Source organism: Sabethes cyaneus, chromosome 3 (assembly GCF_943734655.1).
Source record: "Sabethes cyaneus chromosome 3, idSabCyanKW18_F2, whole genome shotgun sequence".
NCBI lineage: Eukaryota > Metazoa > Arthropoda > Insecta > Diptera > Culicidae > Sabethes > Sabethes cyaneus.
Genome location: NC_071355.1, coordinates 68,393,655 through 68,421,637, shown reverse-complemented (window position 1 = coordinate 68,421,637; position 27,983 = coordinate 68,393,655). Strand labels below are relative to the sequence as shown.

The following is a 27,983-nucleotide window of genomic DNA, read 5'->3' as shown; positions in this document are numbered from 1 at the left end:
GTTCAAAACGTTTTTAGTCCGTCAGCCTCGAGATTTTAACTGCGTGATTGTTTCAAATACTTCTAAATAGTGACTGTCCAATGTGTAAAATTGGTGTTTTCATCAATCTGCCGTAATGGTGTTTTGGTAAACTAAAGAATCGTAATTTGGTGAAACGGTGAAGATATCGAAATTAACTATCAATGTGATGTGAATTGTAATAAGCAAGGTATTTTCCTGGAAAAGCTATAATCAGTAAATATTCACGCGATTCAATCAAACGATTTCTATTGATTCGGTTCAGAAAAGAATATTTTACGCCTTTTGCAGACGCAACGCAGGCAGGAAAACAAGTTTGTTCCGTCGACACGTTTACTGCGAATTGCGATTGGTATTTCCTGGGCATTTTGTCTGGGCTGAACAATAACAAGAAGAGTGCTAGTAAAAAGGAGAAAAAAAACTTATGTCGTCTTAGATGTGGCGAACTTCGAAATATTGTGCTCGTGATTGCTGTCTTCAAAAGTGCGAAAATGTTTTAAAAGTGTGGTGCTAAATAGAGATGTTAAGGCTATCCGGATTTTCCTAGTTACCAGCAGGTATGTTTTAATTGAAAGCACTAAAAAATTTTGTATTAAAAAGTGTTGATGTTGGCTTGCATGGAAGGCAATACTTAGCTACCTTTCGCCAACACGTTTTGTTTTTTTAAGTGAGCAAACTAATATTGAGGCATTCAGGATTGGGTTTAACATATGCTATAATAAATTAATTGTTGTAGGAAATTTGATGTCTTTTTCACGGTTAGCAATTTTTGATCAATAACACAGTTGGGTTGTCACATTTTTATCATTCACATAATTTTAATTAGGCTTTGCGTGCCAGCTCAATTAAATAGCTGCGTTAATATTTACTATTAAACCTACAATATCAACAATAAGTTATTGATTGTTTTGATTATTTAGATTTTTTGTCTTAGTTTATTCTTGCGAGGATTTTTGGTTTTCGAATTGCTTTGGGTCTGGCGAAAGCTAATGCATCATCGCGCATCAAGTTTATTTTGAAAGCAATAATTGACACAGCACGACACCAATAAAACATTCGGCAAACACATTTTTATTAATTCCACTCTATGGCGGTGAGGCATCATGCAGCGCGCAGTAAATAATTTGTTTATTGGAAGGTACCTCAGGGCTACATCCTTCAAGTAGTAAATACAGTGTTGATAAATTTTGATGCAAACAAATACATACAATACATAGTGCACGTGTCTCAATGTTTGCTTTTCTCATTCAAAACATAGCTGTGCGCTTTGAATAATATACTCAAACTTATAGTCCAATCAGTTTAGTCGACAACGGTTAATTAAATTTCGGTTTTCTTTGTTGCATTTCAGTAGTATCCTAGTAGCATCGATGTCCTCCCGATCAAAGTATGTTTTTTTATTTTAATTGTCTAGGGTGCATGGTGGAAAAGTTTCACAATCAATAAGTGGGTTGATGGAAGCTCAATTGATAATCATCGTGAGCTGTTGTAATCTATATATGTTATGGAACCTGTAGGGACCCGATTTTGAAAAGTATCTTCTGATGCACGAGATTTATGTAGGTTAAGAGCTGAAACCATTTTGATGTTCTGCTGAACAGTAAAAGAAATGGTGTTGAGAGAAACAGAACGGATACCTATTCGGGATCGGGATAACAGACAAGCTATTAGCTATCAAACTTAAACATGGTATGGACGATAAAACTAACCTCTATGAATTTTAAACATTTTCCGGTTATGGCAATTAAAATGTAACAAAAACGCTTTCCCAATTCCCACAAATATCTTGTTTGACAGGTAATTTGCGCTTATGCTGCGGTAGGAAAAGTCGATCTTTCATCAGTACGGGCACGGTCAACAACTAAATTGACCAGTAATGTCTTCAAAAGCGGTTGGTGCTTTTAGCATTTTGTCACTATGCTAAAACCATGGTTAGATGATGGTATGAATCTAATAAAGTTACTATTGTGCCAAAACTTCCTCTGCTTCCCAGTTATCCAAACGAAAGATACTGTTTTCTGATAAAGCGGTCGCTTTCCAGAAAGAATCAAAAGGTTAAAAATACTGAGGATTTCCAACATCCTAAAAAATTTTCTTCAGTCCCAGAATAACTGAGAAAACTCATGATTTTTTTTTCGAAGCTGTGTAGACATATTTTATTTTTTATTTTTATTTCACCATCTTCGACTACGTCGTACAGATTGTTTACTTAATAACTAATTTAAGCCTCGGATTCTACTACTAAACACATTTCTAGACAGAGTAAAATCGAACACATTACAAACATCGTTGAAGGAACGCAAGCAGACATTAAAACAATTATTCGCACCATAATTTGTTCTGTGGAATTGGATGGCCAATAACGGTGGATTCCGAAGCCGACGAGGAGGTACATTCCACGGTATCTGGTACAGGAGTTCCGGGCAATCCACATTGTCTGTTATTAGGTCGAATATAAATAGACGCTGCTGTTTGACGCGCCGGACTGCGAGTGTATCCAGGCTAATCAGTTGACAACGGTCTATGTAACTGGGAAGATTGACTGGATCATTCCACGGTAGCTGACGCAAGGCGAATCGCAAAAATTTTTTCTGAATTCGCTCAATCGCAAGGATCTGTGTTACGTGTGCAGGAGCCCAAACCGGGGAAGCATACTCCAAAATGCTGCGTACGAGAGAGCAATATAGCGTCTTGAGGCAATAAACGTCAGTGAATCCAGACGCATGGCGTCGCATAAAACCAAGCACGGTGTATGCTTTAGCAGTGACTCTACTTATATGCTCGTCGAACCTCAATTTAGAGTCAATAGTAACGCCTAGGTCGAGAATAGAGTTAACACGTTCCAGACAATCCGGTCCCATGCTGTATTGATGAAGAAAAACGGTGTTACGGCGACTGTATGATATTACTCAATATTTAGTGAACGGGACATAACACTAATAGTGTTATGTCCCGTTCACTAAATATTGAGTTATCGGTTCTTACGTTGGCATAAAAATAGTTTTTGTATGATATTACTTTACACTTATTGCTGTTAACACGCATGCCGTTGTCACTGCACCAGACTAGCAGACGATTAATATCCTCCTGTAATGCGACACAATCGGCAGGGGCACCAATCACCCGAAAGATTTTTAGATCGTCGGCAAACGATAATTTCGATGATGACAGCAGCTCGACCAGGTCATTAATATAAATTATAAAGATGAGCGGGCCAAGCACACTGCCTTGAGGGACACCAGACGATATGTCAAATGTTCTGGAGCGCACGGAGTTTACTGTAACGAATGCTTTGCGATCGGATAAGTATGAGTAAAGCCATTCAGTAAACCATGAGGGAAATCCGATGTAGTTCAGTTTTTCAATAATGAGATTGTGCGGTACAGTATCAAAAGCTTTCGCAAAATCAAAATAGATAGTATCCACTTGCCGCTTAGCTTCTAGCTCACGTGATATCGCCGTGACGTAGCACATAAGATTTGATGTTGTCGAACGATGCTTCATAAATCCATGCTGGCTGTTAGAGATGATCGGTGCAACTGATCTGTATATAGTTGTATGGAGTAGTTTTTCGAATACCTTGCTGAGGCTGCAAAGTATGGATATGCCACGGTAATTGGTGACCGATTTGTAACTTCCGGACTTATGGATCGGCACGATGGACGCCATTTTCCATGCAATTGGGAACGATCCACTACTGATTGAGCGGTTAAAAACAGCGGTAATCGGCGATGCAAGCGAAACGGCGCAGTTTTTTAAAAATACTGGTGGTAGACTGTCTGTTCCGGGTCCTTTCGTTGAATCGAGATCTTCAAGAGCTTTCCGAACCTCGTCTATAGAAAACTGCACTAGTGGTAGATTAATATCACGGAACGGTATATGCTCGAAGCAGTTGTGTCGCTGAACGGGTGATGCTTTACCAAATACGCCCTCGAAAAACGTAGCGAAAAGATTAGCTGATTCTGAGCTCGAGTGAGAAGTTGTTCCTTCGAAGTTGACCGACGGAGGAATATTGTTGCCAGTTTTGCGTTTCTTAACAAAATTCCAGAAACAGGAGGGATCCTGTTTAACAGCAGACTGAATCCTTTGCAAATAGTTGTCATATGTTGCGGTAAGGACAGCTTTATACTCATCCTCACGCTCCCGAAGTTTAGCTCTATCAGACTCGCTTTTAGTAAAGAAATATTGGTTGCGCATTTTACGGAGGTTGTTACGAAGGTTTCGGAGCTGAGGGGTCCACCACGGTTGCTTGAAGTTATTCTTTGAAGCAAGATGACTCGCACGGGAAGGTCCTGTGCTATTTACGGTTGACATCGACATCTTTGGGTTTGATATGCCAGTCAAATGTTCGAATCCGGGCTAGGAGCAACAGTCAAAGTCAACAGCATCCTAGCACTAGCCCCGTAATTGTCCTGTACTCTAACACCTGGCTGCGAATTTAGGCTCCGAAAATGGAATGCAGCACCTAGTGTTTGCTATAATTCTGTTGATGACAGTAACATATTTATTTTCAAATTAAATGAGATACTTTGTACAAATAAAACGATTTGTTATTAAACCGTCTGTATTTTTTGCTTCTCCTTGGTATATTATTCATGATCTTGTTTATGATTTTCATTAGCAGGCCGGCCGAAGTTGATGGAATGATAGATCAGCCTGAAATATTCAGTTTGTGTTTTCGCTGTTTACTCGCGCTCACACCGACGACCTCGTTATGTTTGTTTCTGTAGTGAACTTAAGAACGATGCATCCCGCCTGATAATTTTTGACAACAGCCTCACAATCGATTGCTTCAGCAGGAAATCCCCAATCAGTTAGCACAATCTGATGATTGGTAAATATTTTTTATTCTGTCTTATAGAAACTGTGGGATGTTCATAAAGTTGTTGAGTGTTGGACAATTCTTATTGCTTGGCACAAATAGTTTACTTATATATGGAAAGTTTCGAATTTGATGACGTTTTATTCTCTTGATTGTTTCAAAGCATTCAATCATATTTTGCTCCTTGTATATCCATGCCACCAGCCACGATTGCACAGTTGCAAATCACGTTCCTGTAAGCTGCTAACGATCATTCGGGCAAACAAATAAAAAAAACGAGTGCGATCATAAGGTGGATCACTAGAATACTATGAATGAAATACTGGATTCTTAAATCGTTTAACGATGTTTTTGCAACAGTCAATAGCAGTTTTACAATTATTTTTAGTGACTTCCAAGATAAAGTTTATTGCACAATCTACTGTTAACGCATTTGAGCATTTAAGAAAACTAACGTCTTGGGAAAATGGTTTTCGAGGAATCATAATACAATTATTAGTTGCGTTTTTAGTATTGCTTATCGAGAGGAAAGTTTTTACATTACGAATTATAAACAAGATTAAGTCTATTTTATAACTACCAACAGTCTTACAATCACGTTCTATCACGTTCTGTTTCGTTTTGTAATCAAATAGTATCTCCTGAAGAATTTATTTGCGATTGATGATAACATGCGGCATTATCAAATATTTACTGTGGCGCCCGCAGCGTAGGCACTAAGTGAGTTTGCATTTGAAGAGAATATAAACGTTCTGAAATCAGCTGTGTCATGTCCGGAATGATCTTTTAAATTAAAGTGAAGGCAAACATATAAAAACATAAACACATAAATTCATACGAGATTTGGATGTTTGGAGGCGTATTCAAAAATCCTCGTATAAGTTCAAGATAGAATTTGATTTGTTTTTGTGTCCAGAAAAAACAGCAGTTGGAAAAATGCACTACTTGAGTCACTCTAGTAAACATCCACCCACAGTCCCACACACACAAAAGAGCGAAATTAATTGTTAACTGGTAAACAACTCGCCGCTTTGCGCAAATTGAGTTCGTTCAAGGCCGGCCCGTGCCGATGACTGGCTTATCACTGCATGTCGTGGTCGGCAAATCCCAGGTGTAAGGTGTTAGCAAACACGAGGCTACTCGACCAGCTGACTGATGGCTTTAACTGCTTTTGAAATCATCAGTTTTTTTTCACACTGGATGGCATCTGTTTTATTCCATAGGACGAAAGCAGTTCTTCAATATTGACTTATAATACACTAGACAAGTGAAGGGCTGATAACATTACTATCATTATTATTAAACTATTATGATAAATTAAAAAAAAGAACTAAAATGTGTCCCAGCTGGTTTGATCCGGTTAGATCACCGTTATTCAAAGAAATCGCTTTCAGGCGATAATAGCACTCGCAGCATTTACTTATTTTTTGATTCTTTATTTCTTTCTTTTAGCCTGGGGCTGGTTCGCTTCTTTGCATTTAGATTTACTGAAAATTTTGCTCGTTTCCTGCAATCCTGGTTGAAAAAATTCGAAACAAAAACAAACAATATAAAGAAGTTTAATCAGCTATTTTTTTTCATAAGAACGAAAGTAGTTAAACCATACCTGCTAGATAATTTTTTTTGGCGTCAAATAAAAGACCAAAGCAAAGCCTAGGTGCTAGTCTTTTTCCGCAACTGAAGCTTATGTTTTTTTTTCGATAGATTTCGCAGTAGAGTATAGGACAGTGCGTTCGTACTAAGTGCATAACAAACTTTTTCAAAATCGCTGAAATTGATATAGATTGAAAGCCTGACATATAGACGGTTAGTGAAAAAAAAGCTTCATTTAAAAGAAGGTAAGGCCAGTTAGCTTCAAGGTACGATGCTGATCAACCAAGCCAGTTGTCGTATGCTCGAATCTCGGCTGGGCAGGGCTGCTAGAGTTAGTAGGGTCGCTGTATCAGCCCCGTAACTGCTCTGTACCCTAACAGCGAGCTGCGAGGTCTGTCGACAAAGAAGGGTTAAAAGGATTTACAGTCGTTTAAACCCAAAACCTTCTTTTATTAACCAATAATAAAATGGTTTTGTTATGGTTAATAATTCTTTAAAAAATAATGAAAGATTGCAAGGTGAGGGCCTTTCTAGATCTGCGCCAAGCGACGTCCTGTGGAAACGGTTTGTTCTAAACTAATCTGCATAACAGTCTTGTATTTACCAGCCGAGAGCCGGGGTGACTCGTGCCGTACCAAGAATTCCTCTCCATTGTATTCGGTCCTGGGCTATTCGTCGCCAATTTGTTGCAGAATAACATTTGTTATGTCATGGCATTTGTCATGCGTGTTAGCTTCGTAAACATTGTTGTGATTTTTAGTTCGGACGATGAAAAATTTTGATGGACGGATTTTAAAACGGTACGAGGAATTTAAGAAATAAAGTCAGTTGCGTAATTTCAATAATATGCTTTAATAATCGCTTTTCAGTGATTTCAAAGCTCACGGATCGGAAGGTAAGTGTGCTTTAGTCAAACAAGAACTTTTGGAGTATTCATTAAATCCATCTAACAAATGATGAAAATTAGAATGGCTGTACTTACTACGACGGGAATTAGAACTAAACCCTATGTCTCCTGTCTCATGTTCGTTAGTATAGTGACCCTTATTTTCTTTGGAGCCTTCCATATATTTGGTTTCCGATTTCCGACGCACTGATTTGTAACCTAATCTTCCCAGCCGCCGTTTTTAGTCTGGCGTAGTTTGCCTCCACCGTCCCAATGTTTGTAGTAGTGATGTGGAGGTCGCCTGCGAAGGCTAGAAATTGGCTACTAAGAGTTTGCTGAAGATTGTTTCTCGTTTCGACGCCCGCTCATTAGATCACACCTTCAATAGCGATGTTGAATAATATACAGCACAGTCCAAGGGGATGACCGCAACCCTCTGCGCAATTCGAAGGGACTCTAGGGTGCCCCCGAAACATTCACGTAGCGCAACACTCGTTCCAGGTTTGATCTTTCATCAGCCGCGTCAGTTTGTCCTGAAAACCGTTCTCGTGTATTATCTGCTATTCACGGTTGGTCTACCGTTTGTGTTCGACTGTATCGTATGCTGCCCCGTAATTCACAAAAATATAATGCGTGCGTAGGTTGTGCTCCCGGCATTAGTGGAAGATTTGTCGGAGAATGAAAATTTGGTTCGTAGCAGCACGGGCCCTCATGATGCCCGTCTGATAACGCCCTGTGAATTTTCTTTTTATTAAGAATAGACGACGTAACCAAATCTGGAAGAGCACCTTGTAGGCGGCTTTGATCATCGCAGTGTCGCGGTAATTACTGCAATCCAGCCACCCTACTAGCACGGTTGTTACACAGTAGTTGTGGTAACCGAATTATGACTAATTTCAGTCGTAATCCGGTTGCTTCAACTAAATGGACCTAAAGTGTGCTACTTGGGCAGTCGCTCTTTTTGGCAACAATCTACGTTACTTTTATTTTAAAACCGCAGAACAAAGGAGATTTTCGTTGAAAATAGTCGAATTCGACCGTGAAAATATCGAGAAAAATCAGAGGTTGTGTAGAAGACAAGACCGCATAGGTGACGCAGGACTTCTGTTTTTATACGACAGACTTCGCAGCCAGCTCTTAATACAGGACCAGTTGCTACGATCCTATTGACTCTTACAGCTCCTCCCAGTCGAGATTCGAACATACGTAACGAAATATTTTTCCATCAAATAAAACGTAAATTGTCTAACCCGTTTTTAAAGATAGATTAATCACTACATCTGATGACTTCTTATTATTAAAATGGTTTAAATAGCTAGAATTCTGTCAATATTTAAGAAAAAATTGCAACTGTTCAGAATAAGGCACTGTTTTGAATATGGTGCTTGCACGGTAGTTTGTACTTCTTATTTCTGAGGATAAATAACAAGGAACAGGAAGAACTAAACATATCACACATTTTAGTTACAACATTTAGTTGCATTCGTTCACTTAAGCCGTAGTTTTGACATTTTCAGCAAGCGAGGGTCCATTATAAGGTTACCAACGCAAAAAATCTCACCATTAGTGGACCCTCACCATAAGACCCTCACCATGCACGGTACTAAACGCTGAAATAGTACCCGAGAGTCTACTACAGGGAGAGGGTCCATTATTGGTAGATATATCTTGTATGGATACAATCTGGTATCTGGCAATAGTAAAGGATTACCTCTCACTGTTCTATGACGTTTCACTTTCAGGACATCAATTTGAACTACATGTTTGAAGATATACTTGGTTGAAAGAAGGGGATGATTTTATACTTTAACAAAATTTTATATTTATTCAATTTTGACTTAACAAATGGCGTTTAACAGGGTGGCCACAGACTCGGGAAATGCGGGAAAAAGTTGAGAATTGGAACCTGTCGGGAAAAAGTCGGGAATTTGCGTGAAAATTGCTATAAATCGGGTATTCATGAATTTCCGTAAAGATGTTCAAGTTGACTTCGTTGATAGAATCTGGAAGACATGTCGACACCCCTGCAATTCTGAGACAAATGAATCTTTAGACCTCGAACGAAATCTTCGTACCAGGAATTTCCTCCACCTGCAAAGACGAACTGAAAACCGTTTGTAACTGTGAGCGTATGGCACTCTCTGTATCAGCTTTACGTCGCTGCACTGGATCCCTTTGTTCTGCCGAACCACAAGTCAACGGACATGAACACATCAGAAATTAAGTCATCAGCAACAAAATTCAACAGCATTTCAAAATACATATTGGACGCAGTGGTTCAGTTCCGCAACAGAAGAAGAGAGCTCCATTTATTGCTAACCGTTTCCTTCCAGTTGGCCCCGTGGTTATTAAAAAATTTTAATACTCCTTTCCGCACGTATAATAACAATTTTTATTAAATAACAATTTGTATAAGTTAAGTGCTTTTTATTTTTACCTTAAAGTAGTCAGCTTTGATCTGTAGATTTTTCACTAGAGATGTTTGAAATCATAAAACGGGTAGCAAAAAGCAAACGCGCAAAGTGCAACAACTGTGCCCACCCGCTTATAAGAAAGTGAGCGTTTGCTTGTGAGATCTTATGTGTCATTAGTGAAATGCCAGTGTCATGTCAGTTCGTCAGTGATTTGGCCTCCTAATGTTGTGTTTGATATACTCTGTGGCCAACTGTTAGTGTGTAGAAAAATTGATAGATTCGATAATACGACGACTGGCTTATTTGATCAGTATCGTATAACGAGACCAACTGGGAGGAGACTGTTAGCAATAAATAGAACTTTCTTCTTCTGTTGCGGAGCTGATCCACTGCGTCCAATATTTTGAATTATTCAGGGTGGCAACTCAACCAGGAAAACCGGGAAAACCAGGAAAAGACCAGGAATTTTATTTCACCAGGAAAAACCTGGAAAAAACCAGGAATTTTTATCCAAAACCAGGAAAAAGTTCTGTTGCTTGCTGACGACTTAATTACCTATGCGTCCATGTCCGCTAATTCGGCAGAACAAAATGTTTGATTTCCCAAATAATGACAGCAATCCGCCATGGCCTTGTTCTGTCGCCAGGAGCGTTTCGAATCAATAGTCTGAATACAGTCGACTAGGCTACACCGCCAATAGCCTCTAGATCCACCTAGTCTGTGTTGTCCCTGCGGGTTCCAGTTGACTGTCTTTCTGTAGATTTCGTTCTCTACTCTCCTCAAAACATGTCGGATCCAGGCATCAGATCTCGCAGGCAATAGAACGGATTTCACGTTCAAATTGAAAATTCGTGTTAGGGTCGATAAAATTATCTGATTTAAGCGCCAAACATTTCCAAGATCCAAAAATCACCGCTGGCCTGGTTCATGTTTCTATATCAGTCTTGGTACCACCGCCTAGGGTTATCTGCTACCAGAATTTAAAAAATCTGCCACCTCAACCTCTACTGTGAAATTGGAGGGATTGTTGATGTTCACTCCCACTGAGTTAATGTTTGCGACATTGACTATGAGACCTGTTGCCTTAGAGCTATCGCAGAGACTATCAAGTTTTCCCTACACATCATATTGCATTTGAGGGAACAAGGTAATGTCGTCGGCCAAATGGAGGTCAATTAATTGCTCATTTGTCAAAGGGTTCCAGGGCAATCCTCGGTTAAGTTTACTGTCAATGGCTCCAATTAAAATTTCGTCAATAATGACGAGGATCAGTTGCGGTGAAAGTATGTAACCCTGTCTCACTCCTGCAGCAACCCGGCAGGAGGTCTCATAATGAGCGTCGATAAGATAGACTAGCTTACCAGGAACTCCTCTACGCCTTGGTGCGCCCCAGATATTTTCGTGATTTAGTCAGTCGAATGCTTTTTTTGAAATCAACAAGCACTAGAAGAAGACAGCCTTGGATTTCGATGATTTACTCGAATATTATATTGACCGTCGTGATCCGATCCACACATGATCGGCCGGCACAGAATTCAGCTTGCTTAAATGAGTTTATCCGTAAATTGGTTGGTAGCTAAAACATGGTTAAAACTACTTAAAATGCCCTTAAAGTGTACAAACTTAGATTTTGAGTAGTTCTTCAACCACAAAATTGGTAGTAGGAACTTAAAAGTGCGTTATATTGTGGATACAATCGGGCGAAAGATGGCGTTGGTTGCTCACTTTTTTATAACTGTTCAGGACATCAAATTGGACTAGGCTAGTTGCGATCCTACAAAATCTGGTTAGAACGAGAAGGCTTTATCACTTTTTCTGGTGTACCTCCTAAGCACACATATTTAAATTAGTATAAGTTTGAAGTCGTAAAAAATCTTCGACTTGTTGGGACGAGGGTGTTTTGTTGTTTTTTTTAAATAAAGTAATCAAAATCACAGTAAACAGATCCGGAGTGATTTGCGATAAGGGCGCAACTAGCAAAGTGTAAACAATGACGAATATCACTGTGATAATTTGCAAGTACATTTAATTTAAATAAAAGTTACGAAAATCGAGTTTAAAGACATAAATCGGTGTAGAATAAATCAATCTTATAATTTCACAACAATACTGCATAAAATTTGTGCATTCAAGCTCAAAATCTAAGTTTTATCGTTTAACCCCTTGGAATGAGCCTCAAAGCAATTTGACAATGAGGTTTGCCCAGCCCTGTTTCGCCTTGTTTTGTTTTTTTTTGTTTAGTTTCGCCTGTTTACAATGCGCCGGTGTTTTGAAAACAACGCAGTTTCGCTCTATCGCCTGTTTACAAAACGATTTGCAAATAAGCCTGTTACTTCATAACAATGAAAGGGGCTAAACTGCAAATTGTCTTTTGTTTTGATTAAACACTTCTATCGCCCATCACTAAAAACTTGTTTTAAATAATTCTAACGATTGAAACAGAAGAAAGGATTCTTGCCATAGATATTATCAGTGTTTTTAAGGCTGATGGTGTAATAAAACGATTTGTTTACAATTTGATAGTTGCGCCCCAATCGCGAATCACTCCGGAGATGGTGTTTTTAACTGTCGCCCCTGCCTGTGAAGAGGGGCGATAACGAAGAAAATTTATGGAGATATTTGACCTTGAAACTTTTCGTTATTTTCACTCATTTGTGATTGAAAAAGATACAGGTCGGCCTCGTTTATCACGGTGAAAAAAAAGTTTTTAAATAGATTAATTTTTTAAAATGTGTTTACGTTCAAAACGTTTTTAACATTATAAAAAAAATTCACCTGGATAATCGAGTCCGACTTGTAATAGAAATCACATAATTGCTACATCTATTATGAGTCAATCGGTATCTAAACCATGTCCCCACCTTGCCGTAAGACGCAGTTCTACATAAAAAAATCTGGATCTTTTTCAAGGAGCTGAGGGGCCTCCGTGAAGATAGCATGCCAACGCTAAAATTATGAAAATATTACATCATTTTAGTGAATTAACAAACTCCATGCACATAGACCACTCTGTAGAAACATCATCGTTTCGTTCTAGATCAAAAGTTAGGCTTAATTTTTCAGAATTTTATTATTCATGTCACTAGATACGGCATGTTGCAAAAATCTCCTTTTTTATAAAAATGGTCAATGGGGTAAAGTAAGAAGTTGCGGAACGGCTCATTGAAAAATTATATTTGAGCATGTTAGTAACAACAGCGTTTGGTCAATTTATATTGACCAAAAACATATGTGGTCAATTTAAAAGTTTAGTCTTTAGTCGAAACCAATTTGCGCATACGCTGAACACGTTGTAATTTATACATTTTTGCCCTCTATAGTTTCATTTTGTTTTGTATTGTGACCCGCGGGTAGAGCAATTTTCGAACCTGTTCCTCCTATGTAAAATAAGAAATCTGAAAATCTTGCTTCAGCGCATAACTTTCGATGTATCAAGTGTCCGTGCATCGTTAAACTACAGTCTAAAATTGTGAATCAGACAGTCGTCTGTGTTCGTTTTTTTTTGTTTCAGCTTATAGTACGGCTAGGTCAACCGTCTGGCGCTGCGGTTTTTAGCTTAAGCTAAATAATACCGCCGCTGCTGACTAACTACCGCTGCAGTCTGGTTCTATATTTAGGTTCATTCTATTTATTTTGCCCCATCGCCTAAGAAAGCGTTGCTCAAACGGCAGCGCACCGAAACGCAGGAAGGCGTCGAATTCCTTCGCTCTTCGGTTGTATTTTGTTGTTTTTGCTTGCGATAACGCAACTACCGTTTCGCAAGCGATATCCAACGTTTGTCGGCAGTTTTGATTGTTCTAATGTTAAAAATAAACGTTACTAAAAATTCTCATTCGCCCCTTGTTTAATTAATCTTCAAGTCTGGACACTGGATCCTAACGGTTATTTTAATAGCAAATATAATAAAACCATTAAAAAGATAATAAACCCGAGTTAATCCACCTGATGGTGAAAGCAACTTTTGTTATACCATGTTATTTGTTATTTGAAATAGAAATCGACACGACTTCGGAACATAATTCAACTGTTAGTTAATGCTGGGCTAGCAGCCACGTAGCCAGAGTGGGGGAGTCTATTTCGGCTCCAATTGTTTTTCATGCATATTCTTTCGGGTATTGTAATGTATTCTAGTTCTAAGTGGAAAAAATACTTTGTAAACAATTTTTAAGTTCTGTATTTTATTTTTTCACGAAAAATTCAATTTATTTGAAAATATATACTATGCTCAGTGATTATCGTCCAATATTGAGGGATACCGAGCCGTCTCCCAATGCCGGACAGCAAAATGGTTTACTTGGTTCAGTAAAATTTTGCAGGAGTGATGCAGAAAAAAGACAATGTGGAAAAAGTTTTTTTACTGCAAAAATTTATGTTTCATGATCCAATCATCCTAGAGCCAATATTTTTGCTAGAAAAATGTAAAGCAAATTAAGACCCTCTTAAATAAGAAAGAATATTTTGAAAACTTTCCAAAAATTAGAACATAGTTTTTTCGACTTTTCTTTGAAAATTTCTCCACACATATGAGTCCGTCAAGAATTTTACCGCGACCAGAATGGCGTTGATTAAGATATTATATGCGACCCAAGGACGTTGGCTCAATTGGCCACATCACCGTCATTATCCAACTCGACTGGAAGTTCGCACTGTCGGATATCTGAAGCTCGCTGACAAAATTGGACAACTGTTCAGCTCTCTATTTCCGCTAAAGTTTGGAAAAGATTTGTGTTATCATTCTGTTGGCCGCATTCCATATGTTCTCATCTCTACACATTTCACTTATATTATCTGCGTTAAGAGCTGGTAGTTCGCTTCGCACTGACTCGAAACCTCCGGTGTTTCCTTCATATTATCGCACTCGATGCCCAAACCGATTCAGGCACTGCCTGAAGCAACCGTGCCCTGATAGAAATTGCTTCCTTTTGACCCAACTGATCAGGTTCGGTATCAACCTGTGCGTCCATCTCCCATTCGTAGCAGTGTTCCACTCTTGCTACCGCTTGGTTATCGATTCCGCTCTCGTCTGTTTGCGCATTTCTCTAATACCTTTCTGCCTATAACGTTCGCTCTTTTCAGCCAGTGTAATAATCTAATAATGCAAATAAGGATCATTCCGGCGATAATGCAAGCTACTTTCGAAAAGATGGTTCGGTAGGCACAAAAAACGCGCATGCCCAGCAGCCGAAAAATGAGATTTAACTTCGTTCCAATTCGCTGTGATTCCAGCGCTGCAGTTCATTAAGTGGTCTGTAGTTTCCTTCTTACCCAGTCTGCTGTGGTTCATTACTTCACTAATATCTTCGATCCACAGGGCCTGGGTGAAAAGTTGGGATCGTATCCGGTTATAATTGTCTCCCATTATAGCCTGGTTTGATTAGCGGACTCCTCAGATTGGGAAAAGACGAACGTTATACAAACTCAATAAGTCTTACTTAATAAGGAAAATTTGTCTAATTTTCCGCTCTTTCCCTTTCACACCTTGTCTCCCCTAAGATACTATCAACACCTTGTTTGATTATTTTCTTCTACCGTTTGCTTCGTCGATAGTAACAACTACCGTTTTAAAAAAGATCTCTTTCAAACATTTTCGTTTTCCACATCCGTCCGCAGTCTCTAATCCTATGTAGTGCCACGGAGTTTTTCCGACCGATATGGTATATCGAATCGCCTGATGGTCACTGTACGAATTCTCACAGATTCTCCAGTTCATGCTTACTGCCAGGAACGGATACCATACTTACTGCGTGTGCATATGTTTGTGTGTGCGTGTACGTGTGTGCGACCAACAAGACAAAATGTTCAAGGCAAACACATCTACATATCTCTTTACTCTATCTCATCATAATCCATAAAATCCTCATGGCCTTAGAATGGTCCGCACATATCCTTTCGGTCATTATCATTAACTCCTTCTCTCAGCTTTGGACAGGCATGGCTCTAACTGCCCGACCTTGTGCTGAAAACCTACACTAAATAGGCGAACACGAAGTTTTCAAGTATAGTTTTCATAAATCATAAATCCGTTAACATCCATCCATCCAACATATCATACAATTCTGGCTGACTCTTAGATAATCAAGGATCTAGCCGATCTTGGTGTGAACGATTTCTAAATGATCAAAGAAGCAAAACTAATTCTGATTTGGCTCTAAATTTGATCTGATGTTAGGATTTTAGATTGTGTGTGCTGTTCAGAGTTTGTTTCAGATCCACTGAACGAGTTTACTCTGGACAATCCTTCATCATCAACGACGTACAGAATTTGTAAACAAAACACTCGATGATTATTTACTACCCATTTAGCTGCAATAATAGCGAGTTAAATATCGCGCTGCAAAAAGTGTGACAAATAATTTAACTCTCCGTAACATAACCAGCGCATGAATGGTAGGCAATGTTTCTATAATTAACACGTTTTGTCGCTATAATTACTTTCTCTCATCGTACAGAAAAAATCCGCAAACACTGTGATCTACTATTTTTTCCGAGTAATAATGAATGGCAACTGTGAACCATTCAATATGCAGCGTGTGAAATTTTCTGTCTAAACCAACATCAATTCATTGAACTATTTAGGTGACATCATGAAAAGAGTTTACTCACTATCTTGTTTAAAACAATCGATGTACAAATTGATGTCGGTAATAAGCCATAATTAATTGTTATTGCTATATATGAAACGGTGTATTTTGGTACTCAAATTAACTTCGCCAAAATATTTGTTTGTATTATTTGTCAGCTACTGAACTGGTCAAGTTACTCATAAATTATTCTAATCTAACACCCTGCCATAGTACTAGTTTGCCCCTCAATCGCACTCGGGAGGGAGGACTGCATCGCATCGGCGGGACTTTTCTGTATTTACCAACCGCTTACGTACTAATCCGGTTTTGTACAACACTTTTTCATTCGCGTCAAACGATGATTCAATAAACAATATTCAATATTTACTTTACAGATTTGAACTACACACAGTGGTGCCAGTGCCGGTGTATCGACGTCTGTTTTAGAGACGAGAGGCGAAGTCCTCGCATAGCATCGCAAATTGCAGTGCCGCTCGAGATCGACTCGTTGTCGTCAGTGAAAGTACACGCGCGCTCTGAATTAGCACGTTGTAACAACCGTGTCGCCACGATTGTCGAGACTGCCACTCCACAATCAAACAAAATATTCTTCACAATTGTGACTTTCGTAGGCCAACAGAAACTTGCGTTCAGGTAATCAACATCAAAGCCTCGATAAGAATGTCTTCTTCGGACAGTATTCCACCCCAGCCGGTGCCAATATCGCAACCTACTCGTGTCACTCAGCCAGTGGTTACCGTTTCCCCTCTGATTGTGAAAGAAGGCTGGCTGTATAAACGCGGTGAGCATATTAAAAACTGGCGCTCACGTTACTTCATACTACGGGACGATGGTACCTTGGTTGGCTATAAAAACCGACCGGATGCGGCATTCCAGGCGGAGCCCTCTAACAATTTCACCGTTAGGGGATGTCAGATTATGTCCGTCGACAGACCCCGGCCTTTTACATTTATCATCCGTGGCCTGCAGTGGACAACCGTCATAGAACGGATGTTTCACGTGGAAGAGGAGAAGGAACGCCAGGAATGGGTAGAGGCGATTCGTAGCGTTGCCAATCGCATCACGGAGGCTGAAGCATATCAGGCCGGATCACAATCCAACGAGGACGTCGAGATGGCATCAATCGCGGAAGATGAACTGCTGACCGAAAAGTTTTCGGTGCAGGGAACCTCAACTGGAAAGATTAGCGGACGAAAGAAAGTGGTGAGTATTTTATTTGTACTAACAAATTGAAATAGTTTGAAACTTAGCTTTGTTTGTCTCTTTTTTAGACACTGGAGAATTTTGAATTTTTGAAAGTACTTGGCAAAGGAACCTTCGGAAAGGTTATCCTGTGTCGTGAGAAAACTACCGCCAAACTGTACGCTATTAAGATTCTTAAGAAGGAAGTGATTGTTCAGAAGGATGAAGTCGCACACACAATGGCTGAGAACCGTGTTCTGAAAAAAACTAATCATCCTTTTCTGATAGTAAGTGCCAATTGAACATGATGACCTACGAATATTCTGAGCTCCTGTTTTATTTTTTCAGTCATTAAAATATTCATTTCAAACAGTCGACCGTTTGTGTTTTGTAATGCAGTACGTCAACGGTGGAGAACTTTTCTTTCATCTCAGCCGTGAGCGTGTTTTCTCCGAAGACAGAACACGCTTCTATGGTGCCGAAATCATATCAGCGCTGGGGTAAGTAGCAACGTTTTACCTATTCGTTCAGGAAAATCTACAGTTTGTTTAAGGGGTATATAAATTGAAAAGTCCAACAACTGAATTGGTGCGAATTCCACACCTTTTATGTATTATTATGATTATTTCATCAAATATTTTGGTCAAACGCCACAATTGATTTATCCATAATCAGGTCCGGGTAATCGAACTTATGTGTATAACAAAATAACAAAGAGACAGTTATTAACGATTCCAACGGACGATCGCCAAATGACTGTAACTAAACATGTCTAATGAAATTGCCATTTGTGCTAGGCACATATGTTTTTGGGTATAAAATCATATGAATTCTACACCATTGAAACGCGTTTCATTCTCTATTGCGCTTCTCTCTTAAAGGTTCTAAATACCTTTTCAACAGTCCCGCGCTCGACACTAATAATATTGATTCAAGGACTACGTTAAATATCCCATTTTAAAGCACATTTCCTTGCTTCCATTTAACACCAGCACCGACAGCACAGACAGAGTTAATAGCACGATAACTCATCTCAATCTCAAATTAATCGAAGGAACCGACTAAGGTCTTACCGCTATTTGGACGCATGATTTTAATCCCTCCACCATCATTTAAATCAGCCTAACAATTTCCTCTAGAAAACGTGTTCTTCTACAGCCCTTTTCAATTAACTGAATCGCACGCCGCCTTGAAATTCAGCAAACTAATGATGAGCAGGTTATATTACCAAAACTTATCCAGGACCTGTCGTACAGTTTTAACCTCTCGGAAACCAACTTGAAATTCGCCGATAGAGGTTTCTGCTCATAAAGTACTGATTGATAATCTGCACAGGTGGCTCATCGGAGTAGCCAAAGCGTTGATACTCTTAGCAGAAAGATGGCGGAAAATGTCGGCGGTAACCAGAAATCCCAAATATTTGAGCTCATCATTCACTTCCAGTTCATCGCCATCAATTATCACTGTCCGGGGGGGTGAGGGGTATTGGGTATTGGGTTTCCGACGCATTGATTTGTAAGACAACCCTCCCAGCCTCCGTTTTTACTGGGATTGCCTTCGCCTTTCCAAGGTTTCCAAGTGCCACACACATCGTTGAAGGCCCGATGACACAAGTTTATAGCGTTGTTTTGACGGACGTGGTGTCCGGTGGAAAGGTATTGCAAGTAACTGTGTATCATGAAACCGCCCAGCCTAGCTTCGAGGTACGATGCTGGTCTAACAAGCCAGTCGTCGTATGTTCGAATCTCGGCTAGGCGGTGCTTGCTAGTTAGTGTCAGTAGGATTGTTGCACTGGCCCCGTAATTTTCCTGTACTCTAACAGCCGGCTGCGAAGTCTGTCGATAAAGAAGGGTAATGTCTAAAGACGGTATAAACCCATGGCTTTGCTTTTTGTGTATCATGAAGCCGGCGAGAAGGTACATTGATTGGCTTCTAGTACATTGATTGGGGCTCTAGTAATGCTGGACAATCAATGTTTCCCTGCATTTGGCCAAACACGAACATCCTTTGTTGATTGGTACGTCTTTCCGACAGTAGATTTTGATCAGCTGACACCGAGCTTGATAATGTTGAAGGTTAATTGCATCGTTCCAGGGCAGACTGCGCAGAGCAAAACGTAATTTTTTCTGTACTCGCTCGATTACAACGGTTTGCGTTACCTGATGCGGGCGTCAAATGATAGATGCTACGTACCAACGAGCAGTACAGCGTTTTGAGAGCGTAAATGTCGGTAAAGCTGGAAGCATGACGGCGACTGAATCCCAGTGTGAAGAATGCCTTCGCGGTGAGTCAATTGTAACACCCAAGTCGCAAATTTAGTAAGCGCGATCTACAATATCTAACCCAATGGCAATAGGTATTGATAGTGTAGTGCGTTGTTGCTTCGAGTGAATGTTACTATTTTGTAGTTGATGCGCATGCCGTTATTGTCATATTACATTAATAGATTGTTTAGATCCTGCTGCAGTTCTATGCAGTCCAAAAGCGCCCTTAATTCTTCGAAAATTTTCCAATAATCGGTAAACGAAAGTACGGGAGAGGGCATAAGTGCACAAGTCTTTTACGAAAAGATTGAAGAGCAATGGTCCGATTGTGCTTCCTTGGAGTACGCCGGAAGGAATAAGAAACGTTCGAGAACGAGCGAAATTCACTAAAACGTGTTCCGTACGGTCCGTCAGTTATGAACTGAGCCATTCTGTAATTCAATCCGGTAGGCCCATGTGCCATGTTGATAGCCAAAATATGTGGTACAGTACATCGAAAGCTTAGTCAACCCGATCAAGAGGCCATAACGAGATTATATCTGTCTTATAACACATTTTGATATTTTTAACATATGTTACAAATCGAAAGTAAACTAATTAGGAAGCAAATTCAAGTTTGTAACAGATTCAGATACAAGTAGCACATTGAGTTATGAATGAGCTATATAGATTCCACCACAAAGAATGACACATTTCGCTTAAATAACAAAATATGTTACTTGCAAATTACTTTTATAACAAAATATTTTACTTGCAAAACTTATTTTAATTACCATCATCATTTTAATAGTATATTAAATACGTCACTTCACAGTTACTAATACTTGCTAATATATCTTTATTAGCTGTGTTATTTTTGGAATATCTTGAAATGTTGACAATTAACCCTTAACACAATGTGTTACAATTAAGATAAAATCATTACATGGTTTGTTATGAATCAGGTATTAATTGGAGGCCGTTTAGTTATAATTTTTGATATTTTAACCACTTATGGAGGCTAATTTATACCAACGGTTGTTATAATATGATCAAATATACCAAATTAATAACAACTGTTGTTAGAAAATTTGAAAGCAAAATAACAAGATCTGTTATAATTTGGTTAGGGTCCCCTGATCGGGCAATGTACACCGAGTTCAATAACATACAGACAATGCATCCCCTTGTCACAGCCGTATGCGCGATTCGAAGGAACTCGCTCTCGAAGCACGTATGTCGAACATCACTCGCTCTAGGGTAGCTTTGATCAGCCGCGTCAGTTTGTCCCTAACACCGTTCCCGTTCATTATCTGCCATAGCTGTTTTCGTTCGACTATATCGTATGCTGCTCTGAAATCTACGAAAATATGATATGTATGAACGTTGTACTCCCGACATTGCTGGAAGGTTTGTCGGAGAGTGCAAATTTGATCCGTAGTGGCACGGGCTCCCATCCGTCGGGATCCCGTTGGGGACAGACAACGTAACGAAATCTGGGGAAGCACTCTGAAGGCGGCACTGACCTGCGTAATGCCGCGGTAATTACAGCAATCTAGCCGATCACCTGTTTTGTAGATGAGACAGACCACACCTTCCATTCACTCCTCCGGTAATTTCTCCTATTCCCACAAATTATCAAGTGAAGTGCTGTCGCTAACAGTTCTTGGCCATTTTTGTAGAGTTCTGCGGGAGCCGGTCCAGGCTTCGGTGTGTATCCTTTACGAGATTGGTTCACCTTCTCATAGAACTTGCGCGTCTCAGTAGCCCGGAATAGTTGTTCTAGCTCCTTCTGGTGCGGAGGCTCAGGATCGTGGTAAACGCATACTACGTTCTTCGATACTTTGCCAAATTCTCGTGGTAATACTTAGATAGTTTTTCCAAGTTATTTATTTCCTCTTCGTTGCTTGTTGGCATTCCCCGTCAAACCAGTAATTTTGTGCATTTGAGGATTCTTTACTAGCATTCGACCGAACATATCCTGGTCCATCCGTATTCAAGGCTAGAAGCACCTAGCTCCACAGAGGAAGGTAGAGCTTCAACCAGTACGCAGGCGTAAATCTCGGGTCTAATCGCCGGATGTTTAACCGAGAAGGACGGCTTTGTCACGAGTTATATACCGTCGATAGTTTTGAATGCACATGTACTGTGTACTACGGTCCGAGTCGATATCCGTAACCCGGATGGAGCTTGGGGATGTTCAAGAAATACTTACACATATACTTACCAATACCTATATTAAAGATATTTTTGTCAAGCAAAGAGGGGTACAGGGGTGAGGCAATGACGAAAAACTGATGGTTTAAATTGCTAAATTGCGAAAAAAATCAGGCTAATAATTTTCACGTGAGAGTCTAAGAAGGTGGAATCTCCGCAATAATTTATAGATAATTTGTTTTTGTTCGTGTTTTTTTTTCATTGGCAAACAGATATTTACACCAACACGAGATAGTCTATAGAGACCTGAAGCTGGAAAATCTCCTGCTAGACAAGGATGGACACATCAAAATCGCCGACTTTGGCCTCTGTAAAGAAGAAATCACGTACGGCCGAACAACTAAAACATTTTGCGGCACGCCGGAATATTTGGCACCGGAAGTATTGGAGGATAATGATTACGGCCTAGCAGTAGACTGGTGGGGCACCGGTGTTGTAATGTACGAAATGATGTGCGGTCGATTACCGTTTTACAACCGCGATCATGACATCTTGTTTACATTGATATTGATGGAGGAGGTAAAGTTCCCCAGAAACATTAGTCCTAATGCAAGAGACTTGCTGAGCGGACTGTTGATGAAGCAACCAAAGGATCGTCTTGGCGGTGGGGTTAACGACGCAAAGGAGATAATGGCCCATGCATTTTTCTCCAGCATTAACTGGGTTGATCTATATGCGAAACGCATACAACCCCCCTTCAAACCTCAGGTTACATCCGACACAGATACGCGCTACTTTGACTCAGAATTTACCGGTGAAAGCGTTGAACTGACCCCACCTGATAATACTGGACCGCTAGGGGCAATTCAAGAGGAACCACACTTTTCACAGGTAGAGTATTGATTGGGTTTTGCTTGAGTTGATTTACTGAATGTTTAATCCATTACAGTTCAGTTATCAAGATATGGCATCGACATTAAATACACCGTCGTATATAAGCAATGCCACAAGCTTTGTCTCAATGCAGTGAAGAAACTACTCAAGGAACATCCCGAATTGAAAAGTACGACAGCAAAAGCTACCAGCATTGTATAATTGAACTCAACGGCTTGAAATGTCGCTGCTCTTTTTTGTTCGAAGCCGTTATAAAGCGTTTGGGACCGTCGCCGCCAGGTAGGCCTTTTCAGTGTATAGTTGTAGCATTTGCAGTTCCGAAAAGATATCTAAGTTGAGGAGCAGGAGGGGAATTTGGGCATTTTCTATTGTGTATTTGACTAACTGCGTTGCCCATAAAGGAATATCGGTTTCCCGTTCGATGTAAACTGAAACGGATATATGATTATGAAGAATGCGGTTCTGCCCAACATTTCCCGTTAAAGCATCGGATCTATCAAATCAACGAATAGCAGGAATGAGGCCCCGGAGGCTAATTTAGCAGCTAGAATTCAACCCCAATTTGATGACCGGATGACCGTCCACAGGAGCACAGTACTCAAGGACTTGTTCCGCGCATCGACAAGACGCCCCGCAGTAATAAATCGGATTATTTCAGGTAATTATGCCAACCGAACAAACAGGACGCAAACACAAAACGAATGAAAGGTCGCCAAAGGACCAACATTAACAATAGCCCACATGTACAACTTGAAACGCAGGTCGCTCCGGTTGTACACTCAACATAAAAAAATCTATTCCATTCAATTTTTCATCCGCATCCCAGGAAGTGAATTTATTAGCAAATTCAAAAGTCAAACATTAAACTATCAAGAAACACACTAACGTATGAAAAGATCCTCTGCAAATGAAATCGCTCTTCCTTTGAAAACTAAATATGCTACCGTATTTAATATATAATGAACACTAGAATACAACTATAATGAGACGGATCGAACTGTGATAATTACATAAAACCAATCTAAAATACAAAAAAGATCGATAACCGAAGCAAGAAATTTTGTCAAACATTATACAGTCGTAATAAAAAAAATTAAATTTTAGTTAATTTTAAGCATAATCAAGATGTCTATTATCACTATTATTGGTGTTTATAATTGCTATTATTACAAAAAAACAGTACAGTGGATTTCAAAAAATTATTCCCATGCCACAATAGCCAAGCTCGCGATAACTGCACATACACATACAAATGTTTCCTCAAAATTTGCGGTTTACCCTGTCGTGCAACAGGGCAGCGGTTAGAAGCACTTCACTTAATAAACTGATTCTCTGAAAAATATTACCGTTAAGAGAAGTCGAAACTCGTCTCAAATGTTTAATTAGCTCGAGCACGCATAGTGGACTTCAAATATTTAAAGTTTTCAAAAAAAATCACTGCAAGTTGTATGTGCATAAATCTTCCTTATCACATTTTAAAAACATCAAACTTGATATAATTATGAGCGCTCGACAGATATTCGAAAGAAAATGACAGCCCGCTAACATTACTAAATTTGTGTCAAATCAAAAACAGATGTGTGCAACCTCGAGCATGGCGTTGCTTATGTAGACCCTGAAAAATAATTAAGTTCTATGACTGTACTCAAAAACAACTTTGGATGTTGATGCTACAGCGGGCGCTTTAATTAGACTCCAGCTATGCTAGAGGCATCCCCTCGGCTGAGTTGTATCACTCAGCAATGTACAAAATACACAGTGTTGTCTTGAAGTAATATTTGACTATTGATGCGATAAACCAGAATAAATAAATAAAAATACGACGATTTTGTAACACAGATAATTACTTATCCAAGAATCAGTGAAGGTGCCTAAAACTTACGAAATCATTTAGCTGGCACAATTAAGTAGAAAATTGATGGCTAAGACTAGGTCAAATGGCGTGATATGAATTGGCATATTTAAGGAACCGTCGCTTTCGGAATCTCTAATTCACGGTATGCCAGTTCAAGTGACAGAAAACATACAACAGAAGAGTTGGGAATCATCTATCTTTTTCGGTTTTGTTTTTTTAGATAAATAACTCAAACCTTTTAGAATCATTCTAGAGTATGAATCATGTTTGGGAAACATCAATATCCTAATAGCGTACTACCTATATGATTTTTTTATAGCTATTTTTCTTAATAATGCGATCCGTCAGAAATATCGGGAATACAATTTTCAGCCAGCATACTGTGAAATCGATCGATTGGGATGCATCGACATGGCGTGATCGAGTAATGTCCTGTGGGGTAGTCTCGAGTCTTTCAACTCTTAAGTATATTTGGGATCCTCTGGTGGCCATTGTATTGTTATTACAAATAAGAAAATCCAATTACGCATTCAAGCTGGAAATGGAAACTGGAAAAGTGACGAAGGCATACATACTCACTTGCCGTATTCGAGCGGATGGTACTGCGGACTAATTTTTCCGGAATGAAAAATGAAAAGAAGATAACGACGGACAGAACTAGTCGTGAGAATGTCAGCTGACAGTGCGAAGAAAACTGGGCTCCTCAATGACACTGTTGGTCGGCACCAGTAATACAGGGCGGTTCAGCATAGTCGAAGGTGATTTGCGATTGATTTGTCTGACCCTTCGAACTTGAAATCCGATTTCCTACTGATAGAATTTAGATTTACGGTGGATCGGATTCACGAGAAATGAGTTTGGAGTTTTTTAGTCTATAACTAACGCGATGTTTAGTGGATATCGATGCTTCTGGTCACCATAACCGTCATAAGAGTGGCACAGGGGGTGACTTAGCATTAAGGTGACTTGAAATCTCCAAAATCAACAGTCTCTTATTTTGCATAACGGTTAAGCCCCATTTTTTTCAAAATTCAGATCATAACATCACATGATAGTATACACCCCTAACAACGTCCCCATGAAAGCCGGTTGTAAAACATTGCATTTCCGGAGGCACACGACATAAAACAATTTTGGCTAATATCCAAAATAAATGAGAAGTTGGCTAATATCTGTGATGATTTCAAACCGCACGCGCAGCAACCGATGTGCTCTTATTTCGCATTTTCCATCACACATTCCAATTGATCATGTGGTGTGGTGGTTTCAGACGTAAGGAATCCTTTATTGTGGCTGTAATGGTATTAATAAAAATAAGTAAGGCTAGCAATCGCTAAGTTTTTGGATCGAATCTTGTTAATTTTTTTATTGTCACGACAGCCTGCACGGTAAAATTTGCAGCTCCGATTAACGTCGGCATGATGAAGCTGCTTCTACCTACAAGCGCTCGAACCTTACGCTTCGTTGGCAACTTCTTCGAGGTGCACGGATTAGATGTTTCATCGTCCACTTCGTCCTCACTTGTGCTTTCTTACTGTTTTAAATAGTTTAAAACCATTTTGAAGACTCACCAGCATAAGATAAATGACAACGTATGCACGTTAGCCAATTTTTTTCCTGGATTGTCAACTCTCCTTGTGTTTATAAATGAAACAATGGCTACTGCGTTAAAAATGTTCCCCGGAAGGAATTTGGCCACAGCTATCGTTGTTTCAATTCAACGGCATGGCTCCGGCATATATGACGGGTAATATGTACATTAAACAGGTTGCCGTTACCGCGTAAAACCTATTTGACAGACAAAGTAGTAAAATTGCATTTTTCTCAATTTCATGTTCGTAGCATATTAGCCAATTATTCATTTCTGGGCAGAGTAGGCCATTCTTGGGATAACAGAATGGGGTAAATTCTGACGACACCACTCTTGTGATGGGATGAGAAGGTAGGGGATGCTGTCGGAATCAGTAGTTTCCATTTGGAATCAATTTCATAGCACAAATCGGCAAATGATTCTTCACGATGAATTTGACGATTCGTCGTATTCTGAAACGTCCAGCCATCCTACTTATTTCTTTTTTTTGTTAGATTATAGTCACTTCAACCAGGTTGGGTCATTCGTGACTTCGGCGGGGTTGGGATTTGAACCCGGGTCCTCGACGTAAGAGGCGTGAATGCTAACCACTTCGCCGGGACTGACCCCGTATCCTACTTATCTTTGTAATTATCAGTAAACGTTGCTGCAAATCATCATTGCAGACAAACATTTTGCTGTTTATGAGTATCTTTTAACAAAAACGTTTTTCATCCGCAATAAATGTTTCACAGTCTAAGCTGCTTCTCCTTCTTAGCTGCGTTCTGTGTGCTTTAAGCTTCAAATCGTGACTGATGATATTCCTGACAGACGATTAAGACTTACTGATTGTCTAACTTTACTTTGCTGTAACCCAAATTTGTGATTTTTTTTCAATTGATTCTATATATTTATGATTCAAAGTAGTGTCCGGTGATGGCTTTGGCCCGCTATCACCTTTGCGCATCTTTCCAGCATTCGCGTGACAACATTGTAACACCTGAACCTTTAGTTTTCTACAGCATTGTCTCTTACATTCGATTAAACATTGAAGTTATCCTAAATGTTATGCCGCACATAATCCGTTCAGTTGAATGGAAATGATACCCATCTAACGAACAGAGCAAATCTACGACTACGCAATAGTAAATTGCGTAAATGGGTAGTAATCGTAACAGATGTTTTTGCTCAAGTCATGCTCAATATCGTGCCATTTTTTATAAACCCGGTCTGGCCTGCAATCAAACTGTAAATTAATAAAGTGACAAAAATTATTGTGCACAATTTCGGTCATGTATTTCCAACTGAATCTTTGCTACACAGCCGCCTAGATTGTGAGTACTAGAGTTAACGAGAAGAAAAAATGATTTGCAAACTAAATCAGAATATCACTGCCTTAGATAATAAAAACAAAAAAAAAAACAAGAGCATCATGAACTGACATTACCAAGAACGAACGTCTGGCATGGGAGAAACTTACATTATGTAAACTTTTAGTAAAATACTAAAAACAAAATTATAAAGCTTACCATAAAGTCAATAGGTGACTAAAAACTAATGTATAGGAAATGCGATGCGAAACACCCCCGCAGAATTCATAGGCACTAAATCATAGGGTAACCATTCGAATGAAGAAGCAAAACACGAAATAATGATATGTGAACATAGTGATAGGTAAAATATAATGCTTTAAACTAGAGTTGATTTGATTGGTGCTGAAATTATTCAATCCGAAAAAAGCGCTGAGTTTTTACTAACTGTTCCT

At 39.4% G+C, this 27,983-nt stretch overlaps 1 protein-coding gene across 1 annotated transcript; it reads left to right on the top strand.

Moving 5' to 3' along the window:
* Positions 1 to 18: 18 nt before the first annotated feature.
* Positions 19 to 27,907, top strand: LOC128744609 (RAC serine/threonine-protein kinase). Its single transcript, XM_053841743.1, has 6 exons — positions 19 to 575; positions 16,692 to 17,520; positions 17,589 to 17,786; positions 17,848 to 17,999; positions 22,172 to 22,790; positions 22,849 to 27,907. The coding sequence occupies exons 2-6, from the start codon at positions 16,978 to 16,980 to the stop codon at positions 22,927 to 22,929; spliced, it is 1,593 nt and encodes a 530-aa protein (XP_053697718.1). The 5' UTR covers positions 19 to 575; positions 16,692 to 16,977; the 3' UTR covers positions 22,930 to 27,907.
* Positions 27,908 to 27,983: the final 76 nt, after the last annotated feature.

Coding starts and splice junctions, on each gene's coding strand:
- LOC128744609 (XM_053841743.1), top strand. CDS start 16,978: ATGTCTTCTTCGGACAGTATTCCACCCCAGCCGGTGCCAATATCGCAA. Junction 17,521..17,588: donor TTAGCGGACGAAAGAAAGTG/GTGAGTATTTTA, acceptor TCTCTTTTTTAG/ACACTGGAGAATTTTGAATT. Junction 17,787..17,847: donor CTAATCATCCTTTTCTGATA/GTAAGTGCCAAT, acceptor TTATTTTTTCAG/TCATTAAAATATTCATTTCA.